The following is a 16,777-nucleotide window of genomic DNA, read 5'->3' as shown; positions in this document are numbered from 1 at the left end:
GCGGAGAGCGCATTTCTCCATATATTACGCTCTGCTCGCTCGTTCCGTGGGGTCTCTCTCAACCCAGAATGGCCTGCTGGTTCGAAAATATGCAAGGAGACATTTAATTGTTTAGTAATAAACTGGTGTTTTCTGTGTCGCTGCAAAGATGAAGTTGACGATGCGGACTCGCCAGCCAGAGAGAAATGCACATTTCATATGGATTACATAATCAGAGAGTAACCTATTTATTTTGGTTTGAATATTCGTTTAAAAGGAGACATTTCAAGCTTTCTGTAATATATAGCCTATATTTCTCAAATCTGTGCGGTACAAGCTGAGTTCACATGCAATGCAAGTGATCGTGCCGGCGCCTCATTACATTGTCTGCTATATATTTGCTTCTTATTTATTAAATTCGGGCAATTGATTGATAAACATTGATCAGAATTAAGATACAATTAATACAAAACGAAAATCTTTTAAAAAGAGTTTTCTATAAAACAAAACTTAATGAAGTCGTCAAAATCACGTTTTACCAAAAACATCGTCCATCTTTTCTCTTGCCGCCTCCATCTCTACCTGCAGACTGAGCTCGTGCGTCATCTTCGCACCAGTTTTTCAGCCAATAAAGTGTAGGCCTATGTATTTCAAAATTGTGTCTCGTAGTCGTACTATATTAATTACAAAGGTTTAATTGGCATCTTTATTTCAAACGACCCGACCGACCGCGACCCGAATATCATTAAAATATTTTTGGATGACTCGTAACCGCGGGCAACCGCTCATTTTGGATCAACCCACGCATCACTGATGTACACTAGGTTCCACACATTACTGAAATACTAGGTCCTGGTACAAAGCACTAATGCTGCCTTCAAATCATGTAAGAATGATCATGTTTACAACGAGCCACAACAATGTTTGAATCACCAGTGGGGGAACTTGGGATTTCCTTTAAGCACAGACTGAGCCATGCAATTATATGGCTTTGCTTTGGAAAATGTTGTTTGGAAAAATGTAAGGAAAAGCTGATTTTTAAAATATTTTATTTACTGTATGTTAGGTGACTTGTCCAGACAAATATAATATATTATTAGTGCTTCTAAATGATTAATCGCAATTAATTGGACTGCATTTATATAGCCCTTTCAACAGACCACATGGCCATCCAAAGTGCTTTACAAGTTGCCTCACATTCACCCATTAACACACTCATTCATACACCGCCTGCGGTGTCAGCCATTCAAGGCACCATTCAACTCGTCAGCCATTCAAGGCACCATCCAACTCGTCAGCCATTCAAGGCACCATCCAACTCGTCGGGAGCAGCTGGGGTTAGGTGTCTTGGTCAACCTCGACACTTGGTCAGGTGGAGCCGGGAATTGAACCACCAACCTTCTGGTTTGTAAGCAACCTACATGAACCACTGAGCCACTGCCGCCCCTGCATCCAATTGCATCCAAATAAAAGTGCATCCAAGATAAAAGTTTTTGTTCACATAAATGTGTGTAAACTGTGTATATTTATTATGTATATATAAATACAAACAAATGCATGTATACATTTGTGTGTGTGTATGTGTATGTGTATATATATATATATATATATATATATATATACACACACACAAACACACACACACACACACACACACACACATACATAATATACACGTTAAAATTTACTTTTATTTTGGATGCGATAAATCGTTTGATACCACTAATAATAATATAAAAAATATATTTGAAAAAATCCAATAAATTAATTTGTTTTATAACCCAACAGACCTGCGAAACCAAAGTACCTTTCTAATTTTCTGTGGAAAAAGAAAATACCGACAATTAACATCAACACAATAGTACATATAAATTGTGTTATACAGGTGGGTATATTATGAATAACAAATGTATAATTAAATGTAAATAAGTAATTAATTTACTCTTTATGCTGTCGCACTAGCACTATTGCTAAAAAAAAAAATCAGTTGAACACATCATAAATATGACTTAACTTCCCAGAAGAACTTGCAGGCAGCATTAGTACTAAGCAATTAATTTTTATTACAAAGAAAAATGCACAAAAAACAATCCTCATCTCCAAAAAAACTGTCATCCCTTTGCTCAATCACAATAAGAGCTATGTACAAGAGTCAACCAGAAAGAATGCTCAGTCCGGCCCAGCATTAATGAGGTATGTTGTTCTTTAGCTCAAAGCGACTGTATACCTGTTTGGATTGGTTTAACTTGTTGTACTGGTTCACAAGGTCCAATTTGCTGTGACCCAACGTCATGCGTTTCACGTCCCGCCGATGTATCCCTTTCTCCGGGCCCATCCTGTCTGTTGGCATTGGTCCTGGTGGAGGAGGACCTTGCTTACTCTCCGGTTCATTCTGAGAAAGATCTGGCCCGCCAAACGGAGAGGAATGAGTAGGCATCTTCTGGAACAAGTGGGAGTCCTTTTCTTTTGAGCTGAACAAATCGGTGAACTTACTAATGAACGGGGTGGGAAGTCGATATTTGGAGGAGGTCTTGTTGTCGGTTGGAGACAGTTGAGTTGGTGATGTAGGTTTTGGAGAACTATAGAAACCTGAAGTCTGGATTTTGGATGTCTGTCCGGGAATGTTTGAGCATAGGTAATCTGTTGCTTCTATTTTGGACCATTCCACACCAGCGGATTGACCTAAAGAAGTTCCCTCGACGGCCTGACTACTATTCAGAGAACTTCTTCTGATGTGAGTTCCTGAGGGCTTCTGAAGCACTGGACTCGTGACGCCCTTCCTGTCAGGAGGCTTTTGAGAGTTTTCAGGCTTCTTCTTGTCTGTCACTACTTTAATAGGTTTCATGCCTGGAGGAGCTGCTTTGATGCTGGAAACGCTGCCACTGGATTGGCTACTGGAGTGCTCCGAAAACACTCGCTCCCTGCTCCCGTATTCTGCAAGAACACCCAAGCCAAAGTTTGGTACTGGCAAGTGGTAAGAGTAACTGGGCAGCCCTTCTTCATCTGGATTGTAGAAACTGTCTATTATTTGGGAATCAGCATACATGCAGCGGAACTCGCGATCAAAGCAGTCCGTGACGCGGCCAGAGAAGTGCATGATCATGTTGCTGTGAACCATGCCAGAGAGCCATGTAAAACTAGAGGGAAGAAGAGAGAGAAAAATGACATTTTTGAAGCATAACCTAAAAATGTTAATGGAAAACTACATCTTTTACAAGATAAGATTATTATAAAAAAAAAAAAATTATATATATATATATATATATATATATATATATATATATATATATATATATATATATATATATATATATATATATATATATATATATATATATATATATAAAAAAATGTAAAAAGAAATATGAGAAAAACAAGTTTTTGAAGTGTTTTTCTTAGAAAGATTCCATCATTTACAGACAATTTGACAGACTATAAAATGCCACATCAATACAAATGGATTCATTCATGAAACCAGGGCCATATAGAGAGAGACTTGCGACAACTCCATTGACTCCAATGGAACGCTTTTTTTACATGGTAAAAGAAATGGACACAGGGACCCCATTGGAACTCAATTGAGACAAGTGAAGCCCGTTTTTAGCTATTTTTAGCACTTCCGTTTCTGAAGCGCAGACTCAAACTAAGTTTGATGACGTCAGCAACCTGCCTGACAGATGTACATCTTCTAGTAGCTGTGCGTGCAAACTGCCATCGTTATTCTTGCAGAGACTGCGAGCTTGAGCGGGGAGTTCTTTGGCGTAAGTGAGAAGGAGTAAGTATTCTGATTACTTATTTTGTATAGTATTTTAAAATGTAACGCCAGTAAGCCATATTAAGTTAATTGCCTGCGAGCTTCTCCTCCTGTCTGTACGGTAATGCGACAGAGAGTCGAGTGGTTATGACGCAATCGTAAGCCTATTTTTACAAAAACTGTTTCTACGGGGCCATAATGTAACATAGAAGGTAATGGAGCCCTTTATACATTGTCGTGTATCTTTAGAAATAAATAATGGACAAAAAGTCTTTAAACGCCTCAGATGTAAAGTTATTCGCTGTCAAAGTGACACCAAAATGAATGGGAGGTCAATGGGATGCTAACGCAAGTGAAGTTCTGCTACAAGATGGCAGCACCCTGCTGACTTCAACTTCCGGTCGACTTCCTTACCACCTGTTTTTTTTAAGCAATGGCGGCTCGTGGAGCCTCTAAATAGTTCCCGGAAGTAGCAGCAAACCGATGCCGTGCCGTAGAGATGCAGCAGAACAAACCGTTTGCGACGCACTTTTCAAAGGTAAGACGTTTAAATAATAAGATTGTATATTATCAGTACATCTTAACAATAAATTGTAAATTAAAACCTTCTAGTAGATTATCGCTCATTAAATGAGTAGATTTAAGGGATGCTATCAGATAACTAACAGATTAGGCTAGGATTGGAGCTGAATAAAGTTAGTAACGAACACCCTATTAATTGTAAAATCTGTTATCTTAATTCGTTTTCATCCATCGTGTTTGGAATTAGAAAAAAAGGAGTCTAAACTTTTTTTTTTGCAGGGTGGGGAAAGTTAGCTAACGTTACATAGCCTATTACGTTAGTTCAATATAACGTTTGACCGCGTGTGACAGCGGTGAGTGGAAGTGGTAAAAATTAGGTTATAAAGTTTTTCCTTATTACACGTATTAAATAATTAAATTCCTTAATAAAAAAATGCACCCTATTGATATAAATTTAGAGTGAATTGAGTTTGCAAAAACATGGGTGGAGTGTTTTTAGTCATTGTGATTCATAGACTATTACCTGTCTATATTATATAACCTGTCTATATTATATAATACTACTGTATTATATACTTAAACTTGTTAGTGTATAAAAGTAAAGGACCTTTTTGAGAACTGCATTTTCATTCTTTATTTTTCTTAGTGCTGCATTTTTTTTAAATATTTTTTCTTGTCTCTTTAATTTTTTTAATAGACCCAGGGAACTGGCTGATGGTTCACTGGAATGCAGACTGACTTGCTGCTGGCTGACTGAGTAGTGTCACCTGTCCCTGTCTCTCCTCTCTAGCCATGTCCTCTATTTCTTCACTGTCACTTTCCCTTCTCTGAGTGTCCTCATTCTTTTTTTCCTCAACCTTTGAAACTGATAGAGGCATAATACATGGAATTGCTAATTTTAAATATTGAATATATCACATCACTCCAAAATGAGAAATATTACTTAAACTAGTACGAGTTTGTACTTATATATGTATCACCTGAAATGATATAGCTGTAATCAGCAGCCATTTGCTGTATGTTTACAGGTCTAGGGGTGCATCGTGGAGCAGGGGCCCTCCTCTTTTTGACCACAGGATGATGTACAAAGATTGTGGGAATAGCATCTGGTCTCTGCCTACTCTTGAATTTTTTGGTCATGACAAATTGGTTTGCCTCAAAATGTGCCTGCAGAGTGACTTGAGTTTAGTTTCCACACACAACTTTTTTTTTTGTCTACACAGATACGTTACATATCACATGGTGGTTAAATGCACAGTTATAAGTAACACTAATGACTCCCTCCAATGTCTCACCTCCCTGGGTTTTGCAAGGCTTTGCTTGTTCCTTATTTCTAGTAAATCATTTTCCATGCAAATAAATTTAAGTATAATTACCTAACAATTTTTTGTTGTTGTAATTTTTATTTATATTTAAATTGCTCCTGCTGACTTGAGCCAACCATTATTTTCTCCTCTCCATGTCAGCGGGGAAGCCATACATTCGCACACCTTTCTCTGACCGAGTGGAGCATCCCATGCAGCACAGTAAACCATGGTGGATACTATGCAAGGACAACATGAAAGAAAGGACACATACAAAATCCTTGGCATGCTAATAAATTTATTAGAAATGTATTAATGAATTGCTGTAAATAGTTAATTGCATTTATTTGAATAAAAATACAAAGTAATCACGTAATATATAATTACAATTTAAAATAACTGTTTTCTATTTTAAAATGTAATATACTCCTGTGATGTCAAGCTGAATTTTCAGAATCAATACTTTTGAATGGCAGTGTACATGTTTATATACGAGTATACATAATTATATTACTATATGTAATTGTAAGAATTATAAACAGTAAGCTTCATTTTACATTTACTTAACATGCTAATTACTATTGCTAACGGTTAATTGACCAATAGTGCGGTGCGAGCTGAAAATCACCTGTAACCAGCCTGTCTCTGTACTACCTGAAAGTCATCAATATGACATTAGTTAACATGAGATCAGTGAAAAAAAGAACAATATGTAACAAAGGCAACAGAAACCTGTGTTTATACAACTTAACATTTTTAAAATAACGGTAATTGAACATTAATCCTCAAAAAAGACCTGATTTGATATTTTAAAAGCAAAATCGCTGCAACTACATACTCATGCTACATACACATGTCGGTGTGTTGTTTAAATATATAAAATAAATGCATTTATTTACCAGAAATCACAGTTCTGTCACTCTACTCTATCAGTTTGAATGGCCGCCAACGCACTTCCTGGAACTATTGGAAGTCGACACGAATCACTTGACAACCAAACATTTTGAACTTCCGTTGTCAAAACTCTCTCTCTATATGGCTCTGCATGAAACAGGAGCAGAATAACTTTCTGAAAACCATTCTTGCATAAATTGGGTTCTCTTACGAGAGCTCTCTCTCGTACTGCGTATTAGCTAAGACGCTACGGGAAAAGTCTCTTTTCACGAAATACTGAAGCAAAAAATTATCCTTAATTTTGTATTTTTGTAAAGCGCATTTGCAGCAGTACACAGCCATAGGCGAGACGGCTCGTTCGCTTCGCGCCCTTCTTGCCACTTCCCGCCGAAACGGGTGTGGCCCAACCTATAAAAGGAGCTCGAAAAGGCTGACTCACCTGATTTTTCATCTCTTCATCGAAGCTCACGCATCGCTGGATCACAGAGGAAGCAAGCGCCGTCTGAGAAAGCACAACAGCAGGACGAGCCATTCTGAAGCTGCTAGCATCGCCGCCTTCCACTGCCGTTCCTGCTGCGCTATCCGGCGCCTATATCCTTTCAATTCTGTTATATCCAAGCTGTTCTTTATGTGTGTGTGTGTGTTCGCCCTGCGACACACACTCGTAAAAGAGCTCGCGTCTTTTTTAAGATGCCTTCCTGCGACTCGTCAGAGCCCCACTCAGCGAGGGAGACCGGTACGTCATCTGTGTCTCCTGCCTGGGTGAAGATCATGCAGTGCTCGCGCTCGCTGACGGCGGATGCCCCCACTGCGAGCTGTTGCCATGGTCACTCTGAGGATTCGCCTGGCCTTTTTCTCTGAGCCTGCATTCTCCGCTGCGCTGAGGCGCCGTAAAAGCATCGCTTCCAGCGGATTCCACAATCGTCTTCAGCTCAACCGAGCTCGCCGGTTCGCCCTGCTTCACCGGCCCCCCCTGCATCCCGGTGGGCAGCGCCCGCTGTTTGCCGGCTCGTCGTCCGAGGAAGTCGTTCTCAGGGCCGCGTCAGGGGAAGAGGACACGCGCTCTCTGCTAGCTTCGGGCAGTGAGGGCTGGGCGAGCTCCGAGGATCTCGCGCCTTCTGCTCAGAAGCCCAGCAGACGAGCTGACATCGAGAAGGAGCCGGGGCGAATGCTCGTGTTGGCCGCGATGAGTCTCGGCCGCGAGTGGTTTGCACCAGCGCCCCCCCCCCCCTCGTTCCCGGCTGGATGGTATTTCCCTTTCGGATGAGCATACTTCTCAAAGCCCGCCTCATTTCTTCCTGAGCTTCACGAAGAGGTGGCGAAGGCTTGGAACGCTCCATATTCAGCGCAAACTTGTTCGTCTGTCTCACTAGCATTCTCCACACTGATGATGCTAAAAACAGGAACTACCACTCACTTCCGCCGGTGGAACAGGCGATAGCGACGCACCTTTGTCCGCCCTCTGCTAGACGGCGGCAAAAGCGGTGTTGCCATCTAAAGCCTGCTGTGTGACGCTGCGTCGGCACTACTAACGATGGCTGCTTCATCGAAGCGCAGGTGTACGAGTTCCGCTGTGGCCGAGCTCTCACCCAAGTGCGCCGCTGTTTCAGTTCCAGGAGTTGTGACTGTCTCAGCGTTTTCTGCAATGCGCAAGCCTGCACAGTTGCCCGCTTGCCTGCACATAAAAGCCATTATCACAACAGCTTCAGCAACGCAGCTCGAGACCCCCGTTCTCGCTCTACCGGCCGTCGCCCCGCGCCGCGGGGACCGCAGCAGAGGATTACGGTGAGGCCGGGAGCCCCGAAGCCATCCTAGGAAAGCCATCTACGCATGCTGCATGACGCTGCGTCGGCACTACACACGATGGCTGCTTCATCGAAGCGCCGGTGTACGAGTTCCGCTGTGGCCGGGCTCTCACCTAAGCGCGCCGCTGTTTCAGTTCCAGAGATTGTGACTGTTTTAGCATTTTTTGCAATGCGCAAGCCTGTACGGTTGCCCGCTTGCCTGCACACAAAAACCGTTATCACGGCTACCCAGATATTTCCCGAAAAAGGTGTAATTTCTGGTGACCCGGCCACGGCCGATGGTGCTATAAATGTAGTGATGATGCCCACTGCTCAGTGCCCATCTCCACATATAAGCACAGCCCTTCACACAGGGCTTGCGCCCATAAAAGCGACTCAAGTCGATCACGCGCACTACATAGTAGACGTGCCCACTCCTCAGTGCCCACAATTACTATGTCACACACGTCATGTAGTTTCTGTAAAAAACAAAACCAGTGCACGCTCGTCCGGCCACGGCCGATGGTGCTATAAATGCAGTGACGATGCCCACTCCTCAGTGCCCATCTCCACATATAAGCACAGCCCTGCACACAGGGCTCGCACACATAAGATCGACACAGATCGGTCGAGCGCGCCGCATAGTAAACGTGCCCACTCCCCAGTGCCCACATACACTATGTCACATACGGCGCGTGGCTTCTGTAAAAACGAGGCCCGTGCACGTACGCTCTGCACAGGCAGACAGCGAGTTGAAAGTGGTAAATGTGCACATATGCAGCCCACAGTTACTCGCAGACATATCGAGTCCCACGGGACCTGCTCAGCCTTCCCCCAGTCGGTTAAGCGTCGCTGTGATCAGCGCGCTCCCCGCCTCGAATGCGCAGCACACCCGAGCGCCGCCGTTTCCCGGTCAACAGAGCGCGCTTCGCATCCAGCCCTTAGCCATTCATGCAGATGCATGGTCAGCGCTTCCAGGGGTTTCGGATTGGGTGCTAGGCATTATAAAGAGAGGCTACTCGCTACAGTTTTTTTTTTTTTTTTTCGACGCCCTCCGCGCTTTTCAGCGCGCGTCGAAACTAAGGTCAAAACAGAAGTAGCACACATACTTCAGGCCGAAATATCAAAACTGTTGAGCAAAGGGGCTGTAGAGCCTGTGTCTCAAGCTCAAAGCGAGGGGGGGGCTGTACAGCAGATACTTTCTGGTGCACAAGAGAGACGGGGGTCTCAGGCCCATACTGGATCTAAGACAGCTGAACAAGGCATTGATGAAACGCAGTTTCAAAATGCTTACGACCAGGAAACTCCTCGCGCAGATTCGCAGAGGGGACTGGTTCATGTCAATAGATCTGAGGGACGCGTATTTTCAAATACAGATAGCGTCAAACCACAGGCGATATTTGAGATTCGCCTTCGAGGGCCAGGCATACCAGTTTACAGTCCTCCGTGGCTCCTCGTACGTTTACGAGGTGCATGGATGCAGCGCTCGCTCCTCTCAGAGGCATACAAGTGCTGAATTATTTGGACGACTGGCTGGTTCTGGCCCGATCACGAGCGGAGCTCGTGGACCACAGGGCCGTTTTACTCGATCACCTCGAGAAGCTCGGCCTCAGTGTCAATTGGGCGAAGAGTTTGCTGAACCCCAGTCAGACGATCCTGTTTCGGGTATAGTTCTGAACTCACGTTCCATGACGGCGCGGCTGTCACCACAGCGCGCGATGGGCATTCAGCGCGCAGCGAGTTCTTTCCGCTGCGGCGCGACCGTGTCGCTCAAACACTGTCAAAAGATGCTGGGTCTCAGCATCTCCGGTTCTGCAGCTGGGCCTGCTCCACATGCGCCCCCTGCAGTTCTGGCTGAAGGCTCGGGTGACGCGCAGAGCGTGGGCGTCTGGCCGGCTGCATTTCAAGGTCGATCAGAGCTGTGTTGCGGCTCTAGCACCTTGGACAGCGAACGGCTGGTACCGATCAGGTGTAAGCCTGGGGACTTCCCCGAGTGTGAAAATGGTGTCGACGGACGCCTCCACTTCGGGATGGGGAGCGCTGCTCGAAGGCAGACCGTCCTTTGGCATATGGTCAGAACGCGAAAAGCTCCATCATTTCAACTGCCTGGAAATGCTGGCAGTGGAGAACGCGCTGACGCGCTTTTGTCCCCATATCAAGGATCACCACGTCGTAGTCCGTGCGGACAACATGTCCGTGGTGTCCTACATAAATCGCCAGGGCGGTCTCGGGTCCCGAAACCTGTGCAGGCTGACGGAACGCCTCCTGGTTTGGGCTCAGCGCAACGTGCGCTCGCTGAGAGCAGTGCATGTGCCTGGACTGCAGAATCTGGGTCCAGACAGGCTGTCCAGAGGCAATGTTCCTACGGGCGAATGGTCTCTACACCCGCAAACAGTCCGGCTGTTGTGGGAAACTTTTGGCATGGCGGAGGTGGACCTCTTTGCGTCCCACGAAAACGCTCACTGCCCCGCGTTCTTTTCCAAGAAAGAAAGCGCGCTGTCACGGAGATGGCCGTGCTGCCCGCTTTATGCGTTCCCTCCCGTCTCCCTCCTTCCGCAGGTGATAGAACGGGTGAGAGAAACGAGATGTTCAATACTGCTTGTAGCACCTCTTTGGAAGAACCAACCATGGTTCCCAGATTTCATGCAGTTAGCAGATGTCTCCCCGTGGCCGGTACCATTGAGGAGGGACCTCCTCTCGCAGGCCAGGGGCTCGATTTGGCACCCTCAACCGGAGTTGTGGTCCCTCCATGTGTGGGCGCTCAACGGTTACCCGCTGATCTCGCAGTGGGAGTGCTAAATACCATCACTCAGGCTAGAGCTCCGTCGACACGACGTCTGTATGCCTCGAAGTGGTCGGTGTTCTCCAGCTGGTGCACAGCTCGAGGTTATTCACCCCTTAGTTGTGAGGTGACGGAGGTCCTCCCCTTCCTACAGGAGCTGTTGGATAAGGGCAGAGCCCCATCCACGCTCAAAGTTTATGTGGCGGCCATCGCGGCGTTTTCTGAAACGGCGTCCGGTCAGTCAATAGGAAGGAACGATTTAGTCATCCGGTTCCTCAGAGGAGCTAGGAGGCTGAATCCTCCCAGACCTCCGTCAGTCCCTATGTGGGACCTCGCGGCGGTTTTGGAGGCCTTGAAGGGTCCCCCTTTTGAGCCTATCCAATCGGTTAGCCTTCAGCATCTGTCGTTCAAGACAGTATTCTTGTTGGCTCTCGCTTCTGTGAAGCGTGTGGGTGATTTGCACGCGCTCTCGGTGAGCCAGTCGTGCTTGGAGTTTGGGCCCAATGACTCAAGGGTCATACTCAAACCTAGGCACGGTTATGTGCCGAAATCCCTCAACACACCGTTTTGGGCTCAGGTTATTGCCCTGTCTGCCCTGCCGGTGTCAGGGGAGGATGGAGACTCGAGTCTTCTTTGCCCTGTCAGGGTTTTAAGAGCTTATGTGTCTCGCTCTGCTGCCTTTTGGCAGACGGAGCAGCTGTTTGTCTCATTCGGTGGACGTTCCAAGGGAATGGCTGTTTCGAGACAGACTCTATCCAGATGGATAGTTGACGCCATAGCGTTAGCTTACGCTTCCAGGGGCCTTCAGTGCCCGTTGGGCGTCAGAGCACACTCCACAAGAGGTGTCGCCTCGTCGTGGGCGTGGTCTACTGGGATCTCCTTGCAGGATATATGTATGGCGGCAGGTTGGGCCTCGCCGTCTACATTTATCAGGTTCTATAACCTGGAGGTCCCCGCCTTGCAAGCAAGGCTGTTGTCGGTATAGTCGAATCAGGGCCCTGAGGGGAATTCTGAGTTCACGAGCGCTATGCGCTGCCGACTGTTATATGGGCAGTATTGCGTGAGACCCGCATTGCCACATTGGTCAGGCCTTGCCTCGGCTGTGTGATGTCATATTGCCGCATCTACGGATGCTGCTAGATATAGGACGGAGGTTTTTTTTCCCTTTTCTGTCCTGGACTCTCTGTGAGTCCCTCAGGTGACTGTGCACTGTAAATCCTGGGCGTTGCTTCAGGTTTATTGGTGTGTGATCCCTGCGCGCACGGCGTTTTACATTGGGTTCCTGTAGCGTCTTAGCTAAGACGCAGTACGAGAGAGCTCTCGTAAGAGAATGTACTCGGTTACTAAACGTAACCTCGGTTCTCTCTAGAAGAGCGAACGAGTACTGCGTTCTCTGCCGTGCGCACGATTCACTCTGGTTCCCTTCGGCGATGAAATAAATCAGGTTAGTCAGCCTTTTCGAGCTCCTTTTATAGGTTGGGCCACACCCGATTCGGCGGGAAGTGGCAAGAAGGTTGTTGGTCTGATGTTGCATCAGCCCGCGCTCGATAGGCTGTGCAGTTAACGCAGAACAAGCCAATGAGCGAACGAGCCGTCTCGCCTATGGCTGTGTACTGCTGCAAATGCGCTTTACAAAAATCCAAAATTAAGGATAATCTTTTGCTTCAGTATTTCGTGAAAAGAGACTTTTCCCGTAGCGTCTTAGCTAAGACGCAGTACTCGTTCGCTCTTCTAGAGAGAACCGAGGTTACGTTTAGTAACAGAGTACGTTTCATAATGGGAAAGGTTCAAAGATTCTGTCCATCCAGTTTTATGGATGGTTCACAAGTGTTTAACTATGTTCAAGCTAACCATCTGTTTATTACTGAAAAGTTTTGCATAATATTGAAGTAAAAGAGCATGTGATGAGCTGTACATTAGATCATCTGTCTTTTCCGGTTTGTAGATTAATACTAGGAAGTCTACAGTGAGCACAAGAGCACAAAAGACAGGAAACTGTATCCCAGCATGCATCAATCTCAGTTAATTATTTCCTTCCTGGTGAAAAAGATCTGAGAAGTCTAATCTTAAATTGTTAGTAATAAATTTGCAATCAATTTCCCTTTGAACTGTGTGGACTTCTAGTCAAACAAAACTCCCTGTTGTCTATTATGAGGACAAAGCCTTTAACACATGAGTGTGGCCTCACCCACTATCCACACTACTGTGAGCTAACACGCATGAGTTTATCCACGGGCTGCTATCAGTCGCTCTAACCCTGAAATAACAAGACAACTCCTTCACAAACTCATTCCTCCTATCAATCAACTGAGGAGCAGATTAGCCTGCAAGACTGAGATCATTTGCTGGGTCTAAACAAGTAAAAATGTTAACAATAAACACAGTGCCTGTATAAATCATCAGTTTAACTAAAACAAATCAATCAAATTAGCCACCGAGGCTTGAAAGCTGACAGTGCTGAGGCTAATGCTCAGGAAACAGTGTCTCGGAGAAATGCAGAATCATCATGTTTTCATTGCTAAGCTGCTCAAGTCTACAGATGTCTGCTGGAGCACGAGGCACATGTCCCGTCATCTTCCATGCGCTAAAATGATTTGCATAATACAGAGTGATATGAGTGGCATGAGATAAGCCTGGACTGATGGGTATTTCAACAAGAATAATTTAAAGCAACTGAATTCCTCCTGTCAAAAATGTGTGTTGCTTCAAGCGTAATTGGCTTTGAAAAACTTGCTGTGACATGCTACACAAACATACAGATAAGAAGGTACAGCATGTCTGAATGTGTTTTAATATTATTGACTAAAACTATTCAAAACAGCTATATTGAAACAAAGCTAAAATTAAATATAAATATTAGATAATGATTGGAAACATTAGCAGCTAAAATATGTTTGAGGTTGAAGCACTCAATGTAAAAAAAATAATCTGTAAAAACAGGCCACAATGTACTGTTAATATGAATTTTTTTTCCAATATTTTCTTTTATTTGTTTATTCATTTATAGTGTAGAAATATTTAAATTGGAAAATGTGAACAAATAAACCATTAAAACGGAACTACAACTGTACAACAATAACTGAAATTAAATATTAATACAAACTAATAGCATATAAATAAATGGAATAAAACACTGATCTGGCACTTTTATGTACTAACCAATTTATAAAACTATTTACTGTTTATTCATATATTCCTTTTATCAAATCATTGGTACAGCCCTTATAAATTTAACGTGCTAACCAGTCAATATAATTTTAACACTGTGGTTAAACAGTCATCATTTAAGCAAAACTATTCTTAAAGCACCATCATTTAAAGGATCGCATTAAATTACAAGATCTAGTAAACATAACTCCAGTAATTATGCTATTTTGGTAAAAAATGATGATTACATAAGAGGATTTTTTAAAAACTAAATTATACAATACATAAACATGATTAACATACCTATATGATCCAGCTATGACTTCCTCACAGTCAATGATCATGAATTTTTCTTGAACCTGACCTGTGAATTTTTTCCCACTTTTGGTGCAATATGTGTCTCCACACACACTTCTTATCCGCATATTCTGAAACAAAGCAGCATTAAATAAATGTTAATTAATTGTTATGATGAAAACACAGAGAGTAAATGTTTAATACAATTACAATGTTAATATTACCAACAAAATAAAAGCTGATTTGTTTTGACAAATGCTTTTGAAATGTGTGCTCATTCATCTTGACATTTGCTTTTGATGTAAATGACCTAACAGACTTATTTAAGGAAACTTACACAAGAATTATGTTTTGCTGTTGACTGACAGGTGTATTCATATACAAAACCGAGAACACCCATCTTATTGAACACTTTCTTAAGACTTATTATGTGCAAGGATAAGAACTCGTGAGCTGGACCACACCATTTTATGAAAGCACCAGCATCTGACTTACACTCAAGTGTGAATTCTGGACGTCCATTTCTGAGCACATGTTCAAAAAATAGCTGAGATTCTTCTCGTCAAGTAAAATATACACTGGAACCCGGCGCTTGTTGGAGGCCTCCATCAGATCACAGAACAAGTCGACATCTGTAAAAATATCCATGACTACAGCGATAACCTGTGGTGTAAAATACAAGCATTCAAATAAACCACACACTGTAAACATTCATCCCTAATTACTTCATTGCTTTCAGGTGATCATTTCATGGTTATCATCAAGCAATTTAGTTGTTTGCAATGTGTAATGTATTTTTTTATGCAATTTTAAATTCTCCAATTAGTAATCTGACCTTAATTTAGTAACAGCAAAACATTTGGACATTTAAGAAACACTTATAAAATCTCCAAATTTATTAAACAAACATTATTCTGTTTTTCTCAGAATAAATGGCACTTTTATAAGACATTTTTGCAATGGATTTCCATCACCGACTTCAGATTTTAAGTAAATTTATGAAGTGCATTTGAACAATTTTTTTTTTTTTTTTTAGTTTCGTTTGGTAAGTCTTTGTGCTCACTGTTTCTCAAAATCATGTAGGCCTACACAGGTTTATGTGTGGCAAAATTACTTTTAGACGTCTGATTATTTCTTAAGCACAATTTGTGATGCATAAAGGTTATAGTTGAACAAAAGCACTTAAAAAATGTACAGTCTGTCCAAATGAACCTGTCTGAAAGATGTTAAAAATGTATTTTGTTTACCTGTGACGTCACACGTCACATACAAAGCAGCCGCAGAAAAGCAAGTTTCATGGAAAACATATTTGTAATATGCCAAATGTTTTGCACATTGTTGTTCTTACCTTCTTGGCTTTACTTATAAGAGATCGAATGAGATCTTTGACATTTTTCGACTTGTCTCTCTGGAAGTGTATCTGCGCTTCTGTGGGTCCAAATCGGCTGGAAGCCTCTGGCCAGCCCAGCTCCAACATTGGTGGCTCCTCGTCGGACATCATGGGGAAATAAGTCCCTGATGTGAGCTCGGACACCGTGTCCCCTTCCTCCATGTCCACTCCATTAGTACTGCTATCCTCAAAGCCACTTTTGGCCACATTATCGGCGATGTAGCGTATTTCCAGCGAGGAAAGAAAGTTCACTTCTCTTTCGTCTTGCAAGACCTTTTTGTACTCCTTCTCTCCGTGCTCCAGGAGCGCGTCGGTGGCGAGCCGAGCGGTTTCGTTGTGGCTGAACTCGAGCGTTGATCCTTGTCTCCAGGGGTTCTTCACTTCCTCCACTCTGGTCGCGAGCTTTCCGAGCGCTTTACGCGCAGGGTTCGGCGTCGGACGCAAAACCTCTGAACTGATCATTTCCACGACTCACGTTTGTCCAAGTAATCTAAGTTTTACAAAAGCTCAAGCAAGCATTAGGTTATTAAAGCAGGTGTATTCCAAAGCTGACCTTGTTTTGTGTCATGGTATTTGGAGTGCTCTATTCACAGAGGCCTCTCCAAGTATTGTTGTGAGCTGCCAGGAAAATCAACGCTGTCCTCCACCTGCGCGCTCACCTGCCCTGTTCATCCAGCTGCTCCACCTCCTCTGACGTCATGTGGAAAGAAACTTGTGGCAGGCCATGTTAACATATACCTGATGGAAAAATATATAATATACGAACAATAAAGTGATTAACATTATTATCATTAAAAGTACGAATTATTATACATATTATTATAAATAAAATAAAAAATAAAACAAGAATTGAATAATATTATTAATAATGTTTATTTATGAAATATATCTAAACACTAATATGATTAATAAATATTATTAAGG

The 16,777-nt window shown here is 43.4% G+C and overlaps 1 protein-coding gene across 1 annotated transcript; it reads right to left on the bottom strand.

The window, feature by feature from the left end:
• Positions 1-2,018: 2,018 nt before the first annotated feature.
• LOC132160778 (protein FAM83C-like) lies at positions 2,019-16,533 on the bottom strand. Its single transcript, XM_059570467.1, has 4 exons — positions 15,812-16,533; positions 14,959-15,126; positions 14,470-14,594; positions 2,019-3,116 (listed from the first exon to the last, which is right to left on the bottom strand). Exons 1-4 carry the CDS (start codon positions 16,313-16,315, stop codon positions 2,165-2,167), a joined length of 1,749 nt encoding a protein of 582 aa, XP_059426450.1. The 5' UTR covers positions 16,316-16,533; the 3' UTR covers positions 2,019-2,164.
• Positions 16,534-16,777: the final 244 nt, after the last annotated feature.

Source organism: Carassius carassius, chromosome 17 (genome assembly GCF_963082965.1).
Source record: "Carassius carassius chromosome 17, fCarCar2.1, whole genome shotgun sequence".
NCBI lineage: Eukaryota > Metazoa > Chordata > Actinopteri > Cypriniformes > Cyprinidae > Carassius > Carassius carassius.
Note: the sequence above shows the minus strand (reverse complement) of the source record. Positions and strands in the feature narration are given on the sequence as shown.